Raw genomic sequence first — 14,610 nt, forward strand, 5'->3', positions numbered from 1 at the left:
TAAAGGCTCATATATATATTGCAAAATACGAGTTCTTTATGTATTTTTACAGGGCTAACATATATTTAAGATAGATTTTTATTAAAGTAATAATAATAAAAGTATACATAGGTGTTTTTTTTTTTTCATTTACCCTCAGAAAATGAGTTTTATTTTGTTTATGAACATACTTTTTTCAAGCAGTTTTGAATTTTTTTTCAGAAATATGATAAATGTTACGTAGAGTTATGACATTATTAAACCAAAGTCTCCTAAAGCCTTAAAATTTTTTGTACTTTTCCTTGAGTTATTTAAACTAGAGTTTCGTAAACTTTTTAGTTTGGGGACACCCATAATATTTACGAAAATTTTTTTGGACGCCAAAAGCATCGCGCAAATCCCACACACTCATGAGTGAAACTGTCAGTTTCTTCACTTGTAATGTGATATACTATTGCAGTTTTAAGTCATTAACTTTAATTTTTAAAGGAAAATAGACATTTCTATTATAAAAAAAATGCATCAAAACTTTTTCTTTCTTTTTTTTTTTTTTTTTGTCTGTGTTGCCTTATCTTTATCTATTTTCAGATGCATTTTGTAAAAATATTTGGGAATTGTAATTAATTATAATAATAAGTATGAAAATTTCTAAAATTTTTGGCGATTCCCTACTGCAGGTCCTAAGACCCCAATTGGGGTTGTGACCCGTAGTTTAAGAAACTGATTTAGAGTATAATGCATGATGTGAATTTCTATAAATATTTAAATTCTTTTGATTATGTTGTTGCTTTTTATTTATTGTTGTGATATTTCATTTTGTTTTATTTACTTATTTATTAGATTTTTGAATTTAGGGTAATAGTTAGAGTTTGTTTTGTGTATAATTGAATTTATAAAGTCACGTGGTTAATGATGTTTTGGAAATTTTGGGAAAATATGTTTTTGAAGTCAGTTTTGGAGTTCCTTTGAAATAGTGGCATCGCACAGCATGATAACTTCTTGTTTTCTTATTAAAATCTTCTAGTTTTTAAGATTTCAAGGTTGGAAGCAAAGCCATATAAAGATAACTCCATTCACCAGGACAGACCAGTTAATTAATTAGTTCTGAGTTCATCACAGAGATTGTTGTTCAGTTGCATTTTAGAGCTTAGTCTGTGAGTGATATAAGTAATTTATGACATTTTTCATGTGCTTTGTCTTATCCACCTTTTGCTGGAGTTATTTACAGCTGTTTATTTTGCTGTGTATCATTATTAATTATAGTAAATGATACTTTCCTGTTATGCGCTTGACATGCATTTTGGCGGAATTTTTTTAAATTGTAAACAATTTCTAGTTATAAGAAATAGTTTATAGATTATACTTTATAGATAGCAATTAATAATTTACAGGTAGCAATTTATTGTTACAAATTACATTCATTATTACAAAGAATTTATTTCATTTTAAATTACTAAAAAACATTAGTTGAAATGAATCAGTACACTAGAGAAAGACATAAATTTATAAATATCAGCTAGTATGGCAGAAAACATTTTGGTCTCTGGATGTAGGTAGTGCCACATGAATTTTAAGTAACAGTGAAAGAGTTGATGGGTAATGCCTCTTGTCTGCCATTAAGCCTCCTGTTTATTAATATTACTCTTATTATTACAACATGTTTTTAAAATTAAGCCCAGGATAAATGAAGTCATTGATTCTTTGCAAATTATTCTGATGACTGAGGAGTGAGACTGAGGGAGGTCTTCAATCAGACACCAGTCACATCATCTGCTTCTGTGATTGGCTTATTAGTTCTGACAAACATAAAAACAAAATTGTCCTTTGTAAATAAAATGTCAGGCGGCAAGTCCACAAGGGACGCTTTGATGCATTGTTGAGTAACTTATTTGCTTCACTATGACGGATCTTAAGAGCAGTTTTAGTGAGTAATGCTTCTTTCATGATGATAAGTTTCAATAGCTCTTGTATTTTGCCACTTATTGAATATTTTGGTACTATTCAGTTAGAGTGGCATCAGTTAAAAATGAAGAAAAAATGAGAAGAAAACAATGCTTCAACAACACGCCAAATATCGTGGCTCGAGAATTTAAAGTTCAAAATATTATGGGTTGAGATTTCTAGTTTTCGCTTGAAATACTGTCAGTCATTATTTTGAGTATTTTTTATTTATATTTGAAATATCGGGGCTTGAGATTTCTAGTTCTTGTTTGAAATATCATCACTCAATTTTTTTTTGCCATATTTTGCCATTTTTTTAATATGAAGGATTACACAATTTCGCAGTTACCTAATGACAAAGAGGCTGTCATAAGATTCTTTCAGGACAAAGGAATAAATCATAGCAATAGACTTAGTTCTCAAAAGCATCTGATGAAGGTAACTTTTAACTCAAACAAACTGCTGTGTAGTGTTGTTACGTACATTCTAGCTGTGAAAAAAAAAGGACTGAGAGCCAAAACATGGTTTTGAAAGCTCACGTCTTTCTTTCCACAATGGTGTTCTTTCTATCTATCTGTAGTGTCAAGAACTGACTTCGACTGAATTTTGCCAACTTCAGTCAGAAATTGGTCGTAGTACAACAATAAATTGGAATAACTACTTTAAAGTCTTAAAAAAAAATAAAAAAAACAATGTTGGACATGTGGTATTCAACAATGGTAACATAACAACGGTTATTCAGGGTTTATCCTGGGAAAGCAAAGAATGTTTCTGATCATCATTCCCAATCATTGTGTTACACCGCTGATGACAGCTATTCGGGAAAACATTGTGAATGGCAGCATTATATTTTCAGACTGATGGAAAGGATATAAAAAAGAGGAATTAAGAAATGCTGGGTATGAATATTTCACCGTGAACCATAGTTATAATTTTGTAGACTGTGAAACTTGATGCCATACACAAATTGTGGAGCAATTATTGTTAAAGGGAGAAATAAGCGTCAGCAGGGCACTGTTCACCACCTATTTGGTAGAATTTATGTGTCGTTGATTATATTCAAAAACTGAAATTTTTTCTGCAATATTAAATGATATTTGTAATTTTATGCCACTTGTTTAGATTAAATTTTGCTTTGTTTTGTTATTGTTTATTTATGCGCAGAATAGTGTAGGTTAAAAAATTAAAAAGAAAAATTTACTTTCTTTAAGAATTGAGAAATTTTTTTTAAAAAATTTAGTTTTTAATGGAACTAATTTTTTAAAAGTTTTTTTTAACTCTATTATTATTTCATGATTTTATACTTGGCAACAATTGGGGCGAAAGGCTGCTCGTTTTTAACTGATGCCGCTTTAAAGGAATAGTACGAATATTTTTATATTGTTACGTTATTTTCTTTCTTCATGTTCGTATGGGGTTCATGTGGATTTGGAGTGAATAGTGACGACACTTGATGAAGTATCGAAACACACTTTATTGGCTGGTATTAACCAGGACAGCTCCTCCAAGGACTCCAAGTCTCGTTTACAATCGTTGAACTGTTATAAACCCAATGACATGATCAGCGACACAGCTTTCAGGTTATCAAGCTATCATGGGGGAGACAGCTAGTGTACGCTCCCGACTCTTCTTGGTCGTTCTCGGAACTCCACATACTCTCGAGACTCTCCACATTACAACTCGCGATGCACTCGACGACACACAGAGCACAGCTCCCGATTCTTCGGTTCTGTTGTTCCCCGAGCTCAACACTTTCTCTCGGCGATGCACTAACTGTGATATATAAAGAGATTCTTTCGATGCATTCAACGCCCCACTCGGCACTCTCTGCCGGCTGTCAACTTGATTGACTCTGCACGGACTGACTTGCTAGACGAGGCCCCAACTATCTCACACTCACTCTCCGCATATCAGCAGGGCTTATATAGTTTTTGGCTTGTGTTTGAGAACATTCTGGGATAAAACGGTAAAAATTCGTTCCAGAAGGTTCTCCATCCGTTCATGGCACATCGCCAATTTTATCGCCAAATGGACAATTTCTTGCTAAATGTGGTAACCTTGCCGTTCCTTGCCATTTTATGGCAACCCTAAACCTGCTTTGCGGTGAAGCTATCTTACTGCACCTGGACATTTCATATCAATATGTATACTTTGCCAGTTATTGCAAAATGTGAGAAATATGTAGGAAAACAAGTTTATAAATGAAGCATTAAACTGGTTCCATTGATGTCAAATTCAATTGCTCTCTTTTGTATATCTCTGCTTGGCTTTTGTTGCAGTGAAAAAGTTTTTTGAAAGCATTGTGAACGTTTGCTGCTGCTGAAATATCAGCAAGACCTGTCAGTGGTGTCCATTATGGAATGGATGTCACTAAGTCCAACAAACTACTCACATTGTCCTAACAAATTAACTAAAAATTTTAAAAAAGTGAAAATTTTAACATAGAACTTGAAAAAATAAAGCCAAGTTAAAGAAACCTTGCATAGAGAAAGCGCAAAAAAATTGGTGAATTGATTGCATATGGCTAATAAAATATGCATGATGGGAAAATGAATAAAGAAAACCCAAAAAGCTAATTGGTTTGCTGGGATTTAAAAGAAATCAGGCCAAACTGTCAACTATTAATAATATTATCCATTCAGATGGCAGTGGGCAATAAATGAAGTTTTGTCTAGGGATGTTAGCATGAGGTTTACAAAATGTTTGTAAACTATGTATGTAACTCTCTTAACTCGTTCAGTAAATCTGTAGAGAATGCTTGCAAAAGAAATTTGACCATTTCCAGAATATTTAACAGTCAAGGTATTTAAGAAGAATTTATGAAATGTATGTCTTAAATTAAGATTTTATTTCATTGGAAGATGGATTTTCTCTGCTCATTTTTTTTACAAGAAATGTCAGAGGTAATTTTATTTAGTGCTGTCTAGAATTAAAATTTTTGTCAAAAGCTGAAAAGTACTTGGTATTGGTGGGCTGTGTTTGAATTTAGGTCTGTGTATGAGTTTATAAACACACACACACATTGGTCAGTTGTTTTAGGATGACATATAACATTTAATAGTTAGAAGGGAAATTCGGCATGACCTTCACGGGTCATGTGTGAGGGGTTTGTCTTTATTAGTAAGACGAAAACAATCACTACATGGACAAAGCCGTTTTAAAATTTAGGGAAGCCTCATTTTTCTAAAACCCTTTGAGGAAGGGGAAACTTATGCAAATATTTTTTTAATTTTCAGAACGTGGCGTAGAACACTAATGAGCAAAATACATGAGGAAATATAGTGATTTTACTACTCAAATTCAAGCTCACCATGACCCCTCCCCCCCAAAAAAAAGAGGAAACTAAAGATTAGAAGCATGCTGATTTGTTTATTTGATGACCAGTAGTTGTACAAAAAGAATTTGTGGCTCTAAGCCAAACAGTGAACTGACAATTTTACTGAGAATTTCTTGAAAGACTTGGTAAGAATTATGCATGTGAGGCCAAGTATCAAAGACTAGCTGGATGCTGCATTGTGACTATGCACTTTATCACACTGCATTTAATTTTAATGAGCTTTTGGCAAGTAAAAATATCTTTGTGGCTCCTCGGCCCCCTTTTTTCCTCAACTGAGTCCATGTGACTTTTTTTTTCTCTACCTTGAAACAAAGGACATCCTTTCAGGACACTGGAAAACATTAAAATGACCTCAACTGGCCAGCTAAAGGTAATTTCAGTATCCAAATTCCAATGTTGCTTATGAAGAATGGAAAGATCCCCTTCAACGTTGTGTGGTATCCCCACTTTGCTTTGAAGAAGACCAAGATTATAATTTTAATTGAATAAAAATTATTAAAAAAAAACAGTCTGAATGCTTTATATACCATCTTGTACATGCAATTGGTGTATTTTTTATGATTGTATATTTCATGAAATTTTTGCCCTTGAATGCAACAATATTTTTTAACGTACCTAATGCAAATTGTTCTTATTTATATGAGCACAGAATTGTGTGAAGAAGTAAATACTTGCATAAATGTACTTAAAAATAACGTGTTAGAACATCAGCGTTTTTGATATTTATTTGATTTTTATTACAATTTGCAGTTTATGTCTGTATTGAGTTCTGCCATACTACAAAAACGCATGCAAGAAAATGAACGTCAGCGGAGAAACACAATTGGTGCAGAGGACCCAGAGTTAGCCCAGTATTTGGAAGATGAACGAATAGCCCTGTTTTTGCAAAATGAGGAATTTGTCAGAGAGCTCATGGGGAACAAAGAATTTATGTCGACTCTAGAAAAAGGTTTTTCTTTTTATGTTGTATTTTTTCTTTTTTGTTTATATATATGAATATTTTGTATTTGGCTCTTATTCAGAACTGAGAGCTATGGTATGTGCGAAGATAATTTTGATAGAAATGAGTATAGATTGCTTTGGTTGTTGTTGTAGCTATGGCTGGATAACTCATGTTTTTATTTCTTGTGAATTCTGTCTAATTGTCTCGTGGAACATAACTTAGTTATTGAAAAAAAAAAGAGTTAATCAAACATGAAAACATTTATCTGCTGTCTGTATATTTAACTAGTGAGATGTGTGCTTGCAGCTTAATGTAATATCCAGAAACTAATGAAATTTTGGAGGAAAAAAACTTAATTTTTCTTTCTGTGTTATACATTGAAAATTCAATAGATGCAAAGTAGGGTAACAAACATTTATTGGCAAATTATTACCATTTTTGATGCCTGTCATAGCCATAGTTCTAGATAAGAAACAAGTAATAAATGTATTTACAGAAGAGCTCTTATATTTTTTTAATTTTTTTTTTTTTTTTTTTTTTTTAGATACAGCATGTAGTGGCAACATGACATTGCAGTCTAAACCATGCCATAGTAAGTATTTTGTACATTTATTAGTTTGATTATGCTTTGGAAATTTTTAATTACATGTTGGTTATTAATTATTAAAGCTTAGAGATTGCATTTAGATAATTTAAATTTTCTTGGGAGAAATAGGTAATGTTTGGATCCTTTGACTCATTTGGATGCTTTTAAAATTATTCTGTTATATATATATATATATGTATATATACCTTAATCAACATATTACTTGCAATTAGTTTTGAATTTTATTTCTAAATATTCTAGTGATAATATTGTTTATTTAATGTTTACACTTTTTTTTACTTATGTTAAAATTTGCCACCGGAACCACAGTATCTAATCTAATTTTTAGTGTAAGCACTGAGAATTTTAATTTGTTTTCTAAATTTTGAAGCTCAATGCACAAAGTTCTTGATTGACCACAAAGGTCTTTTTTAGTTTGTTCCCTTTTTCTTTAATTATATATATATGTGTGTGTTATGTTGTAGTTTTTGCAAAAGATGAAACCAATTCACTTTTAAGTCCTGACTGAAATGTTGTGGAGAGATTTAGTTCTCACATAAATAAGATGCATTATAAAAGATAGCTTAAAAGTACTACCTAGATGGAGAGATGAAGTTGCAGACAAATGTACTGAGCTCAACATATAACTTATTAATTTCTTATGATATCCTTGATTGATGCAACACTGGGAGTACTATTAGTGCCACACAGTTTCTGTATATGCAGCTTACATTTTTAAATAGTAGAAAAATGCAGCTTAGCAAAGACACATGATTTAGATAGCAAATGTAGATGACAAAAAAGGATGTTTAGTTAATTGCAGGAGTATTTATAAGCTTGGCTTCTTTGGTTTAACTCTCTAAAGCCGGCGGTACAACTGTTGTACCACGAAATTTACTTGCTTTTAAGCCGGCTATGGTAAAACTGCTGTACCAGCCTTTCTTTCCCCCTTTTAGAGTAACCGTTTATCTTTAGAATCTCTAGGTGGTCCAGTTTCCTGTGTACAGTTTCCTTTCTAAAGCCGGCAGTACAACTGTTGTACCATGAAATTTACTTGCTTTTAAGCTGGCTATGGTACAACTGCTGTACCAGCCTTTTTTTTCCCCTTTTAGAGTAACCGTTTATCTTTAGAATCTCTAGGTGGTCCAGTTTCCTGTGTCAGAGCAGCCCCTGGCTATACATTGTGTTCGTTTCTTATCTGGTTGGCTACGTTTTGGCAAAGACGTCTCGTGCCAATGTACTTGAAAATAAAACAGATGCTGTCTCTCTTTGAAACATTAGAGCATTTTCTCATGATTTCAGTGTAACTTTTTTCCTAGCATTCTTATTCAGTTCTTATTATGGCACCTTGTTTCAAAGGTCTCAGTCAGGACGAAATTAATAAGTTGCTAATAGATTTAGAAGGGGAAACTTTTGTTGACGCAGATTCGCACTGTTCAGATACAGAAGAAATACGTTTTAATCAATCTTTTGATGAAGATAAAGTTGCTGATGACTTCAAAAGCAATGCTAATAATTTATTTGAATACTTGCTTTTAAGCTAATAATTTATTTGAATGGAGACAACCAAATGAGCATGACAAAGCTAACATATTGTCCTTTGTTGGTAATCTTGTTATAAAGACTGATTTTTCGAAAACTCATCTTGCTGTTCATTTTTTTTAAATTTTCAGATGAATTGTTTAAAACTTTAGCCAGAAAAACTAATCGATATGCTTCTCAATCTTACAGTTACGGCCAAATATAAGCGGAAAAAGAAAACATTTTGTTTTGAAAATATTCTTGGCTAATCGTTTTAATCACTAAAAGAAATATAAAAAACATATTTCCTACAATGTAAATGTCAACACTCTGTATGTCCTTATTATTTTGAAAGTACGAAAGATTAATCTTTTAAAAATAAATTAGAAAATTTATTATGTAGAACATATATATATATCCATTTCATTTAAGATCAAGGAAAAATCAAACTTATAACAATGGTTTTGAACGAAATCAGCCTATGAAACAAAATTTATGTAGAATTCTTTGTAAACATTTAAAACTGTTCTGAAAAATGTTTTTGATAAATTTATATTTTCTAAAATTTTAAATCATAGATTAAAATTCTCTTCTGCAAATATTAAAAAGAAGCCTCAAAGTGCTCTCTCTCTACAGACACCACGAAAATGTAAAGATTTAAGAAATTACCTTATCAAACTTCACTTCGCACTGCAAGTATAAACTGAATTGAATATATGGGTATTTGGAGAATTTTCTCCCTCCTAACATAAGCAATATCCAATTTTATAAAGAAAATTTGCTCTACAGATATATCTTCTTTGCCCCGATAGTCCAAAGTAATATTTGTTAAAGTTAAATGATCAAACAACTGATATATCTCTGATTTTCTTTCTTATATTACAATAAAAAAATTAAGAAAAAAGAAACAGATTTAAAGCTTTATTATTGTTTTACGTTTATTTCAAAATCTAACAGTAATAATTCATGTTCTAATCATCTAATAGTAATACATATTATTATGAATTCCTTATCATTATTTCATTAAATTATTCATTACTATTATTTTATTAATGAAAATAGATTATCAAATATTGCAGTTCGACCTACATGCACATAAAGCTACTTCATATCTGTTATATTTTGGCAAGTTCTATTCTTGTTTCCTAATTTCTAGTAGAAAAAAAGACATAAAATTCACAAATTATTACAGAGATTGATCAGAAATAGTAAATGTTATAGAGTTTAAATTAAATCAAAATAAACCTCTAAAAAGTCGCAAATATAGCAACCTGTTCTAGACTATTGTCCAGAGTCCGACAAACATGTAAATTTTACTTCATCGATGGAGAGGACAAATGATGAGCCTAACGACTTTTCTCATTAGGGAACAGTAAAGGAAGGGGGAAAAGAGTTTTGGATCGTGCCGTCCTAAAGGTTACGTTATGAGAATTTAAGCCCGGTTTTAGAAGGTTAATTCCGAGTGATGATTGGCAGGAACTTTCACAGTATGGAATACTGCTGGGCAGTAATTAAGGTTGGTTAATTAAGGTTTTAAATTGGTTGTATTTGGTATTGTAAATCAGAAATTTAAAAGTCTGTAGTCAAAATTTTGTATATTATTATCTTTTATATTTTACATCCCCTCCCCTTCAAGGAGAAAAAGACTTGTTAACAAAAAAGTCTTTTGAGGAGAAAAGCAGTTGAGGATAAGCAAAGGAAGAAACATTTTGTGATACAATATTTACAATTCCAATGAGGAAGCAAATAAAAGGCTATTTAAGATGTAATTTAGAAATACTAGAACAAAATCCAATTAAATTTAGAGACCCAGTGTAAATTCACTGTAATATAAGTTTTTTTTAAAAAATGTTTTAGATTCTTGGTATATTTTTTCCAAATAGTATGAAAATTGTCCTAAATTTGGAGTATCAGTATTTCTACAAAATAATTAAAGCATTCAGAATTCTTGAAAGGTATCTTGAATATGATATTATAAATTTTACAATCGTTTGAAAGTCTTTTGCAAACTAAGTGCTGTCATCAGTATAAAATCAAAATGTTTCTAGCACATAGTTATGAAATTTTCTTAAAATTAATACTTATTTATTAATTTGGAAACAAAATCAGACGTTCTTATTGCAACAGATAGCAAAGTAATAATTAATACACAGGAACAAACAAAATACATTACAATATAAACTTTGAAGAAAATTGGGCATGTTCTTTACAAGCGAATTGGTGTAACTGCTTGCTGATGGCTGTGAGATGTTTAAATACGATAGACATAAAAGCCTATGTTTCTTATACAAGGTAACTGGCTTTTAGCATTGTATTAAAAAAATAATCAAAGTTTCTATTTACTTTTATGGCTGTAAATTTTTTATATCTGTACTTACGTTAAAAAAGAACAAATATACAAAATTTTTAAATTAGAGACAAATCACTTGTACACTCATATTAGATCTTATAAATTTATAAAAACAGAATTTTACATTACCCTGCAGTAATAAAAATTTTTTTTTAGCAGATTAAGAGAAAGAATCAAATTTTGAAGTAAAATTGTCATAATTCTGGTTTTAAAATCTTCATAATGATATTTATTTAGAGAAAGTCATTTATAATAGTTTGACTGAAATTATGCTTTTTATTATAATTAAAATATTTTTAATTTACTAATTTTGTACAAAATTGGAAGACCTTCGAGCTTTCTGTAAATATCCATCTTATGGGCAAATCCTTGAATAACCCAATGTTTTTCACCATTGGCCAAGGGATGCTGTGGCAGTAACTTGAAAAGGCCTATTCCTTGTTTAAAGGCTACTGGCCTTTTTGAACTGCCCTAAAGCATTCCAATAATATATATATATAATATACTTATATAAGTTAAACTTTATTCCATTATATATATAAAATCATATATGAAACAATTAAGTATTTTTTCCATGAGGTGAAACCTTCAAAGTTTTATCTTAATATATTCTATGTTAACATACAATTATCCATTAATTTTAACATTCATTTACTATATTTTCATAGTAATACTTATGTGTTTCATAGTAATACTTATGTGTTAACTTCAGTTCTTAATTGCAGTATTCATAATCAAATTTATTGCAGTTATTCAGTTTCTAAAATGATTAATATTTTAAAATTAATTACATTCATTGCAACAATATTTACTATCAAAATATTAAATGTTTTCTCTATTATACTCAAAAAAACAATTTTACATCCATTTTCTTTACTAATATTCAGAATTTCTTTCCTTATTTTTCCTATAATGCTAAAAAAAAGTACTATTTGTGTATCACATTCTGTACCAATATTTCAAAATTATTTCGTTCGTTTAAAATTGGATCAGTAATTAAAAATTTTCAACATAAATTCAAAATATAATTACAGTACCTGCTGCTTATTAAAATCACTTCTGTTCCAAGCGTTTTGAGTTTAAGTGGTCGAGTTTAATAGACGATGTATTGTGTATTGCAAAGCTTGACATCAGTTTTAAACTTTTTGAGTAAAATAATAACTAATTCAATAATTAATTCTAAGATAATAAAACTATTTATGCAAGTTTGAAATTCATTTTTAAATTTTTTATAAAAATATTTTTGCAGTTACTTTCTTGATGAAGTTTTTTATCTCCTACATTTACTTCATTGCCAGCTATTCTATCTTTATTTGTTTCGTATTGTTCAACAACAGTTTCTCAGCTATGTTCTTAATTTCACAAAACTGCTGGTAATTGTTTTCGTCAGCATTCAAGAGTTTTTCTAAATTTGATTGATGATGTCATGTCATCATGTTTTTCTCCCTTTATTTTACCACTTTTGCAGTCAGTTTTTATACAAGTTGTATCAATATTGGTGTGAATAAACACATATTCTAAAAATGAATCTTCATAACTTCCCTAACTAATGTATGAAAATTAGCTGTAATTTTCATACATTAGTCATCTATATCGAGTCACTATATCATTAGTCTATACTAGTCATCTATATCGAGTATATTATGCATGGGCTCTTGCAGAGATATCTATTTACTTGTCTCTTTCAAAGAGCTTGCATTTTCAGAAAATTAATTTCTGTTCATTATTTTATGAACATCTTTTCTATAATGACATTTAAAAGCTTTTATAATACCCTAAAATTAAATGCCTAATGCTAGAATCTGTTTTTGAAGGAAGAGACACCAATGTTTTACAGAAAGAGATGTGTTCTGCACAATTATCTAATTAGTAAGGCTATTTTCCTGCTTTTTAATTTGCTGTCCCTTATCAAGAGAAAAAGGAAGAAAAACAGTAAAAATACTACTTTTTCTTGTTGCTATGGTAGCTCAGAAATAAATTCTTGACTCCAAGCATTGAGGTTTTCTGCTTTTGTCGATAATTTGTGTAGTCTTCTTAATTGTTGAGCCCATATTACACATTAATAACACAGAAACTTATTCCTGCAATTTCTCAAACCAATTAATGTTTCACTTTTAAATATTAATATATGCTCTGCTAATGTTCTGTAAAGCAGTCCAGTTTCATCTGTATTACAAATTTCATGTGACTTGTATTCATTTAGCATCTTTAATCCAGTAATCAGCTGCAGGATTATCTCCTTCTTCCTCCTCACTATGCAATTTCTGATAAACAGTATTGAATTTCTGTTTATCCAAGTTCTGAGCCATCTATTGACACAAAATTCACTCCTAGCATTTAGCGAATTAGCAAAAAAAAGTTGAAGAAGTCACAACTCATTTTACTTTTATAACTTGAAACCTTTCCAGAAAAGCAGTTTTAACATCTTTCGATTTTTCATAGTTTTTTACTCTTCCTTGGAGATTTTTGCACTTTTATTAGTTCTTTATTGATTATAATTTCTTGTTTAAATAAATTGCACAGTGTTTTTTTGTCTACACAGTTTAAATGGAAATTCCCAGTTTAAATGTAGTTTTTGCTCTGGCTGCAGTTATGAAGGCATAAAATCTTGCAACGTTTTTCTTCTTTTCCAAATCTTTTAATTTGGCATTTTCGATAAATTACAAGCACAACAAATTTTAAAAATGCTTCTTCTCACGATTTATTAAGATTTGAAAACTTGCATTTCTAGCAAAAAAAAAAAAAAAATAATAATAATGTTTGTTTAGTTAATCTCCCACTTCATGATTACAAACATGACCAGTGATTTCTTTGCATTTTCTTCAGTTTACAGTTATCACCTTCTCTCCATTCAAAAATTATTAATGTACAGTAATGCTAAGAAGCATTTCATACAATTTTTTAAAATTCTCGGTGAACATACTGCGTGTTCCACAGGGAAGCTTTTGAATGTGGAAACCTTAAAAGCTGAGATACTGAAGTTGCACTTCTATATCTTATTGTTGGTATTCAAAAAGGAACCCTTACTTAATTCCTCTTCTGATGTCCTGTGTAGACAAAAAAAACTCTGAAAATAGTGTTTCAGAGGTACAGGAGTTAGGGAATTGGAAAATTTCAGTCAAACAGATTTTAATGGAGCTCTACATACCTGAAGAGCGAAGATCCATGATACATTAAATGGATGACCTACAAAAAGCTTTGATAGTTACAAATAGGTTATTCTGGCACTGAAGAATATGTCTTTTACTGAGTTTAATAAACAACAGTTGTTACATTGATTAGTATGTACTTGGTTTGGTTCTTGAAAATTTGAAGGCAATAAGTGGCTGAGGTTATTAGCCGGTGTGTTTAACCGCTTGCCTGGTTATCCCGAGTTATCTCGGGTTCGTATATATTGCAGTTAATTATTATCCTGAGAAAACTTGGGCGAAGCAGAATTTGTTAGTACGATTTCTTTTATCACAGTTTTATTCGGTCTGGAGGAAATGAAAGGAAATATTCAGCTTTGATTGGCAATTTGCCAAATTTTGTTGGTTGCATGATTCTTTTGGAGGAACTGGTCACGTGTTTCCCTATTGTATTGTATACGTTGGCTTGTGGATTAGTAATGTATAAAGAAGGATTCATGCGTTGAAAAAAAATAAAATGATGGCGATGATGCAAGATTGCGAAAGCGATGATTTTTCAGATAATAATTATGAAGAGGTGGGGAAAAAAAATCAAATCCAATGAGACAGTGTACTCTGTGCTCCCGTGAAAGAGATTCCAGCGGTAAGCCAGTAAGAAAAGAGACCAGATACCAGTGTAGAATGTCGGGCATCACTCTGTGTTGTCCCTTGTTTCAAAAACTATCATATAAAGATTACTATTTAACTTTTTTCCGTTTGCCCGAGATAATTCATGATAGTAAACTATTATTAAAAATAAATGCTTTTACACCTTCAAAAAATTAA

General features: G+C 30.7%; 1 protein-coding gene across 3 annotated transcripts in view; it reads left to right on the plus strand.

The window, feature by feature from the left end:
* LOC118201278 (CUE domain-containing protein 1-like) overlaps window positions 1-14,610 on the plus strand; it is an 88,483-nt gene that overhangs the window by 56,158 nt on the left and 17,715 nt on the right. For all 3 annotated transcript variants that reach the window (XM_085812290.1, XM_085812291.1, XM_085812289.1), the window contains exons 5-6: window positions 6,008-6,206; window positions 6,745-6,792. In XM_085812290.1, coding sequence (XP_085668416.1) covers window positions 6,008-6,206; window positions 6,745-6,792 — 247 coding nt within the window. The remainder of the gene's footprint in view (window positions 1-6,007; window positions 6,207-6,744; window positions 6,793-14,610) is intronic.

Source organism: Stegodyphus dumicola, chromosome 1, assembly GCF_044657685.1.
Source record: "Stegodyphus dumicola isolate Sdum_Otavi_A_Nest chromosome 1, ASM4465768v1".
Taxonomy (NCBI): Eukaryota; Metazoa; Arthropoda; class Arachnida; order Araneae; family Eresidae; genus Stegodyphus; species Stegodyphus dumicola.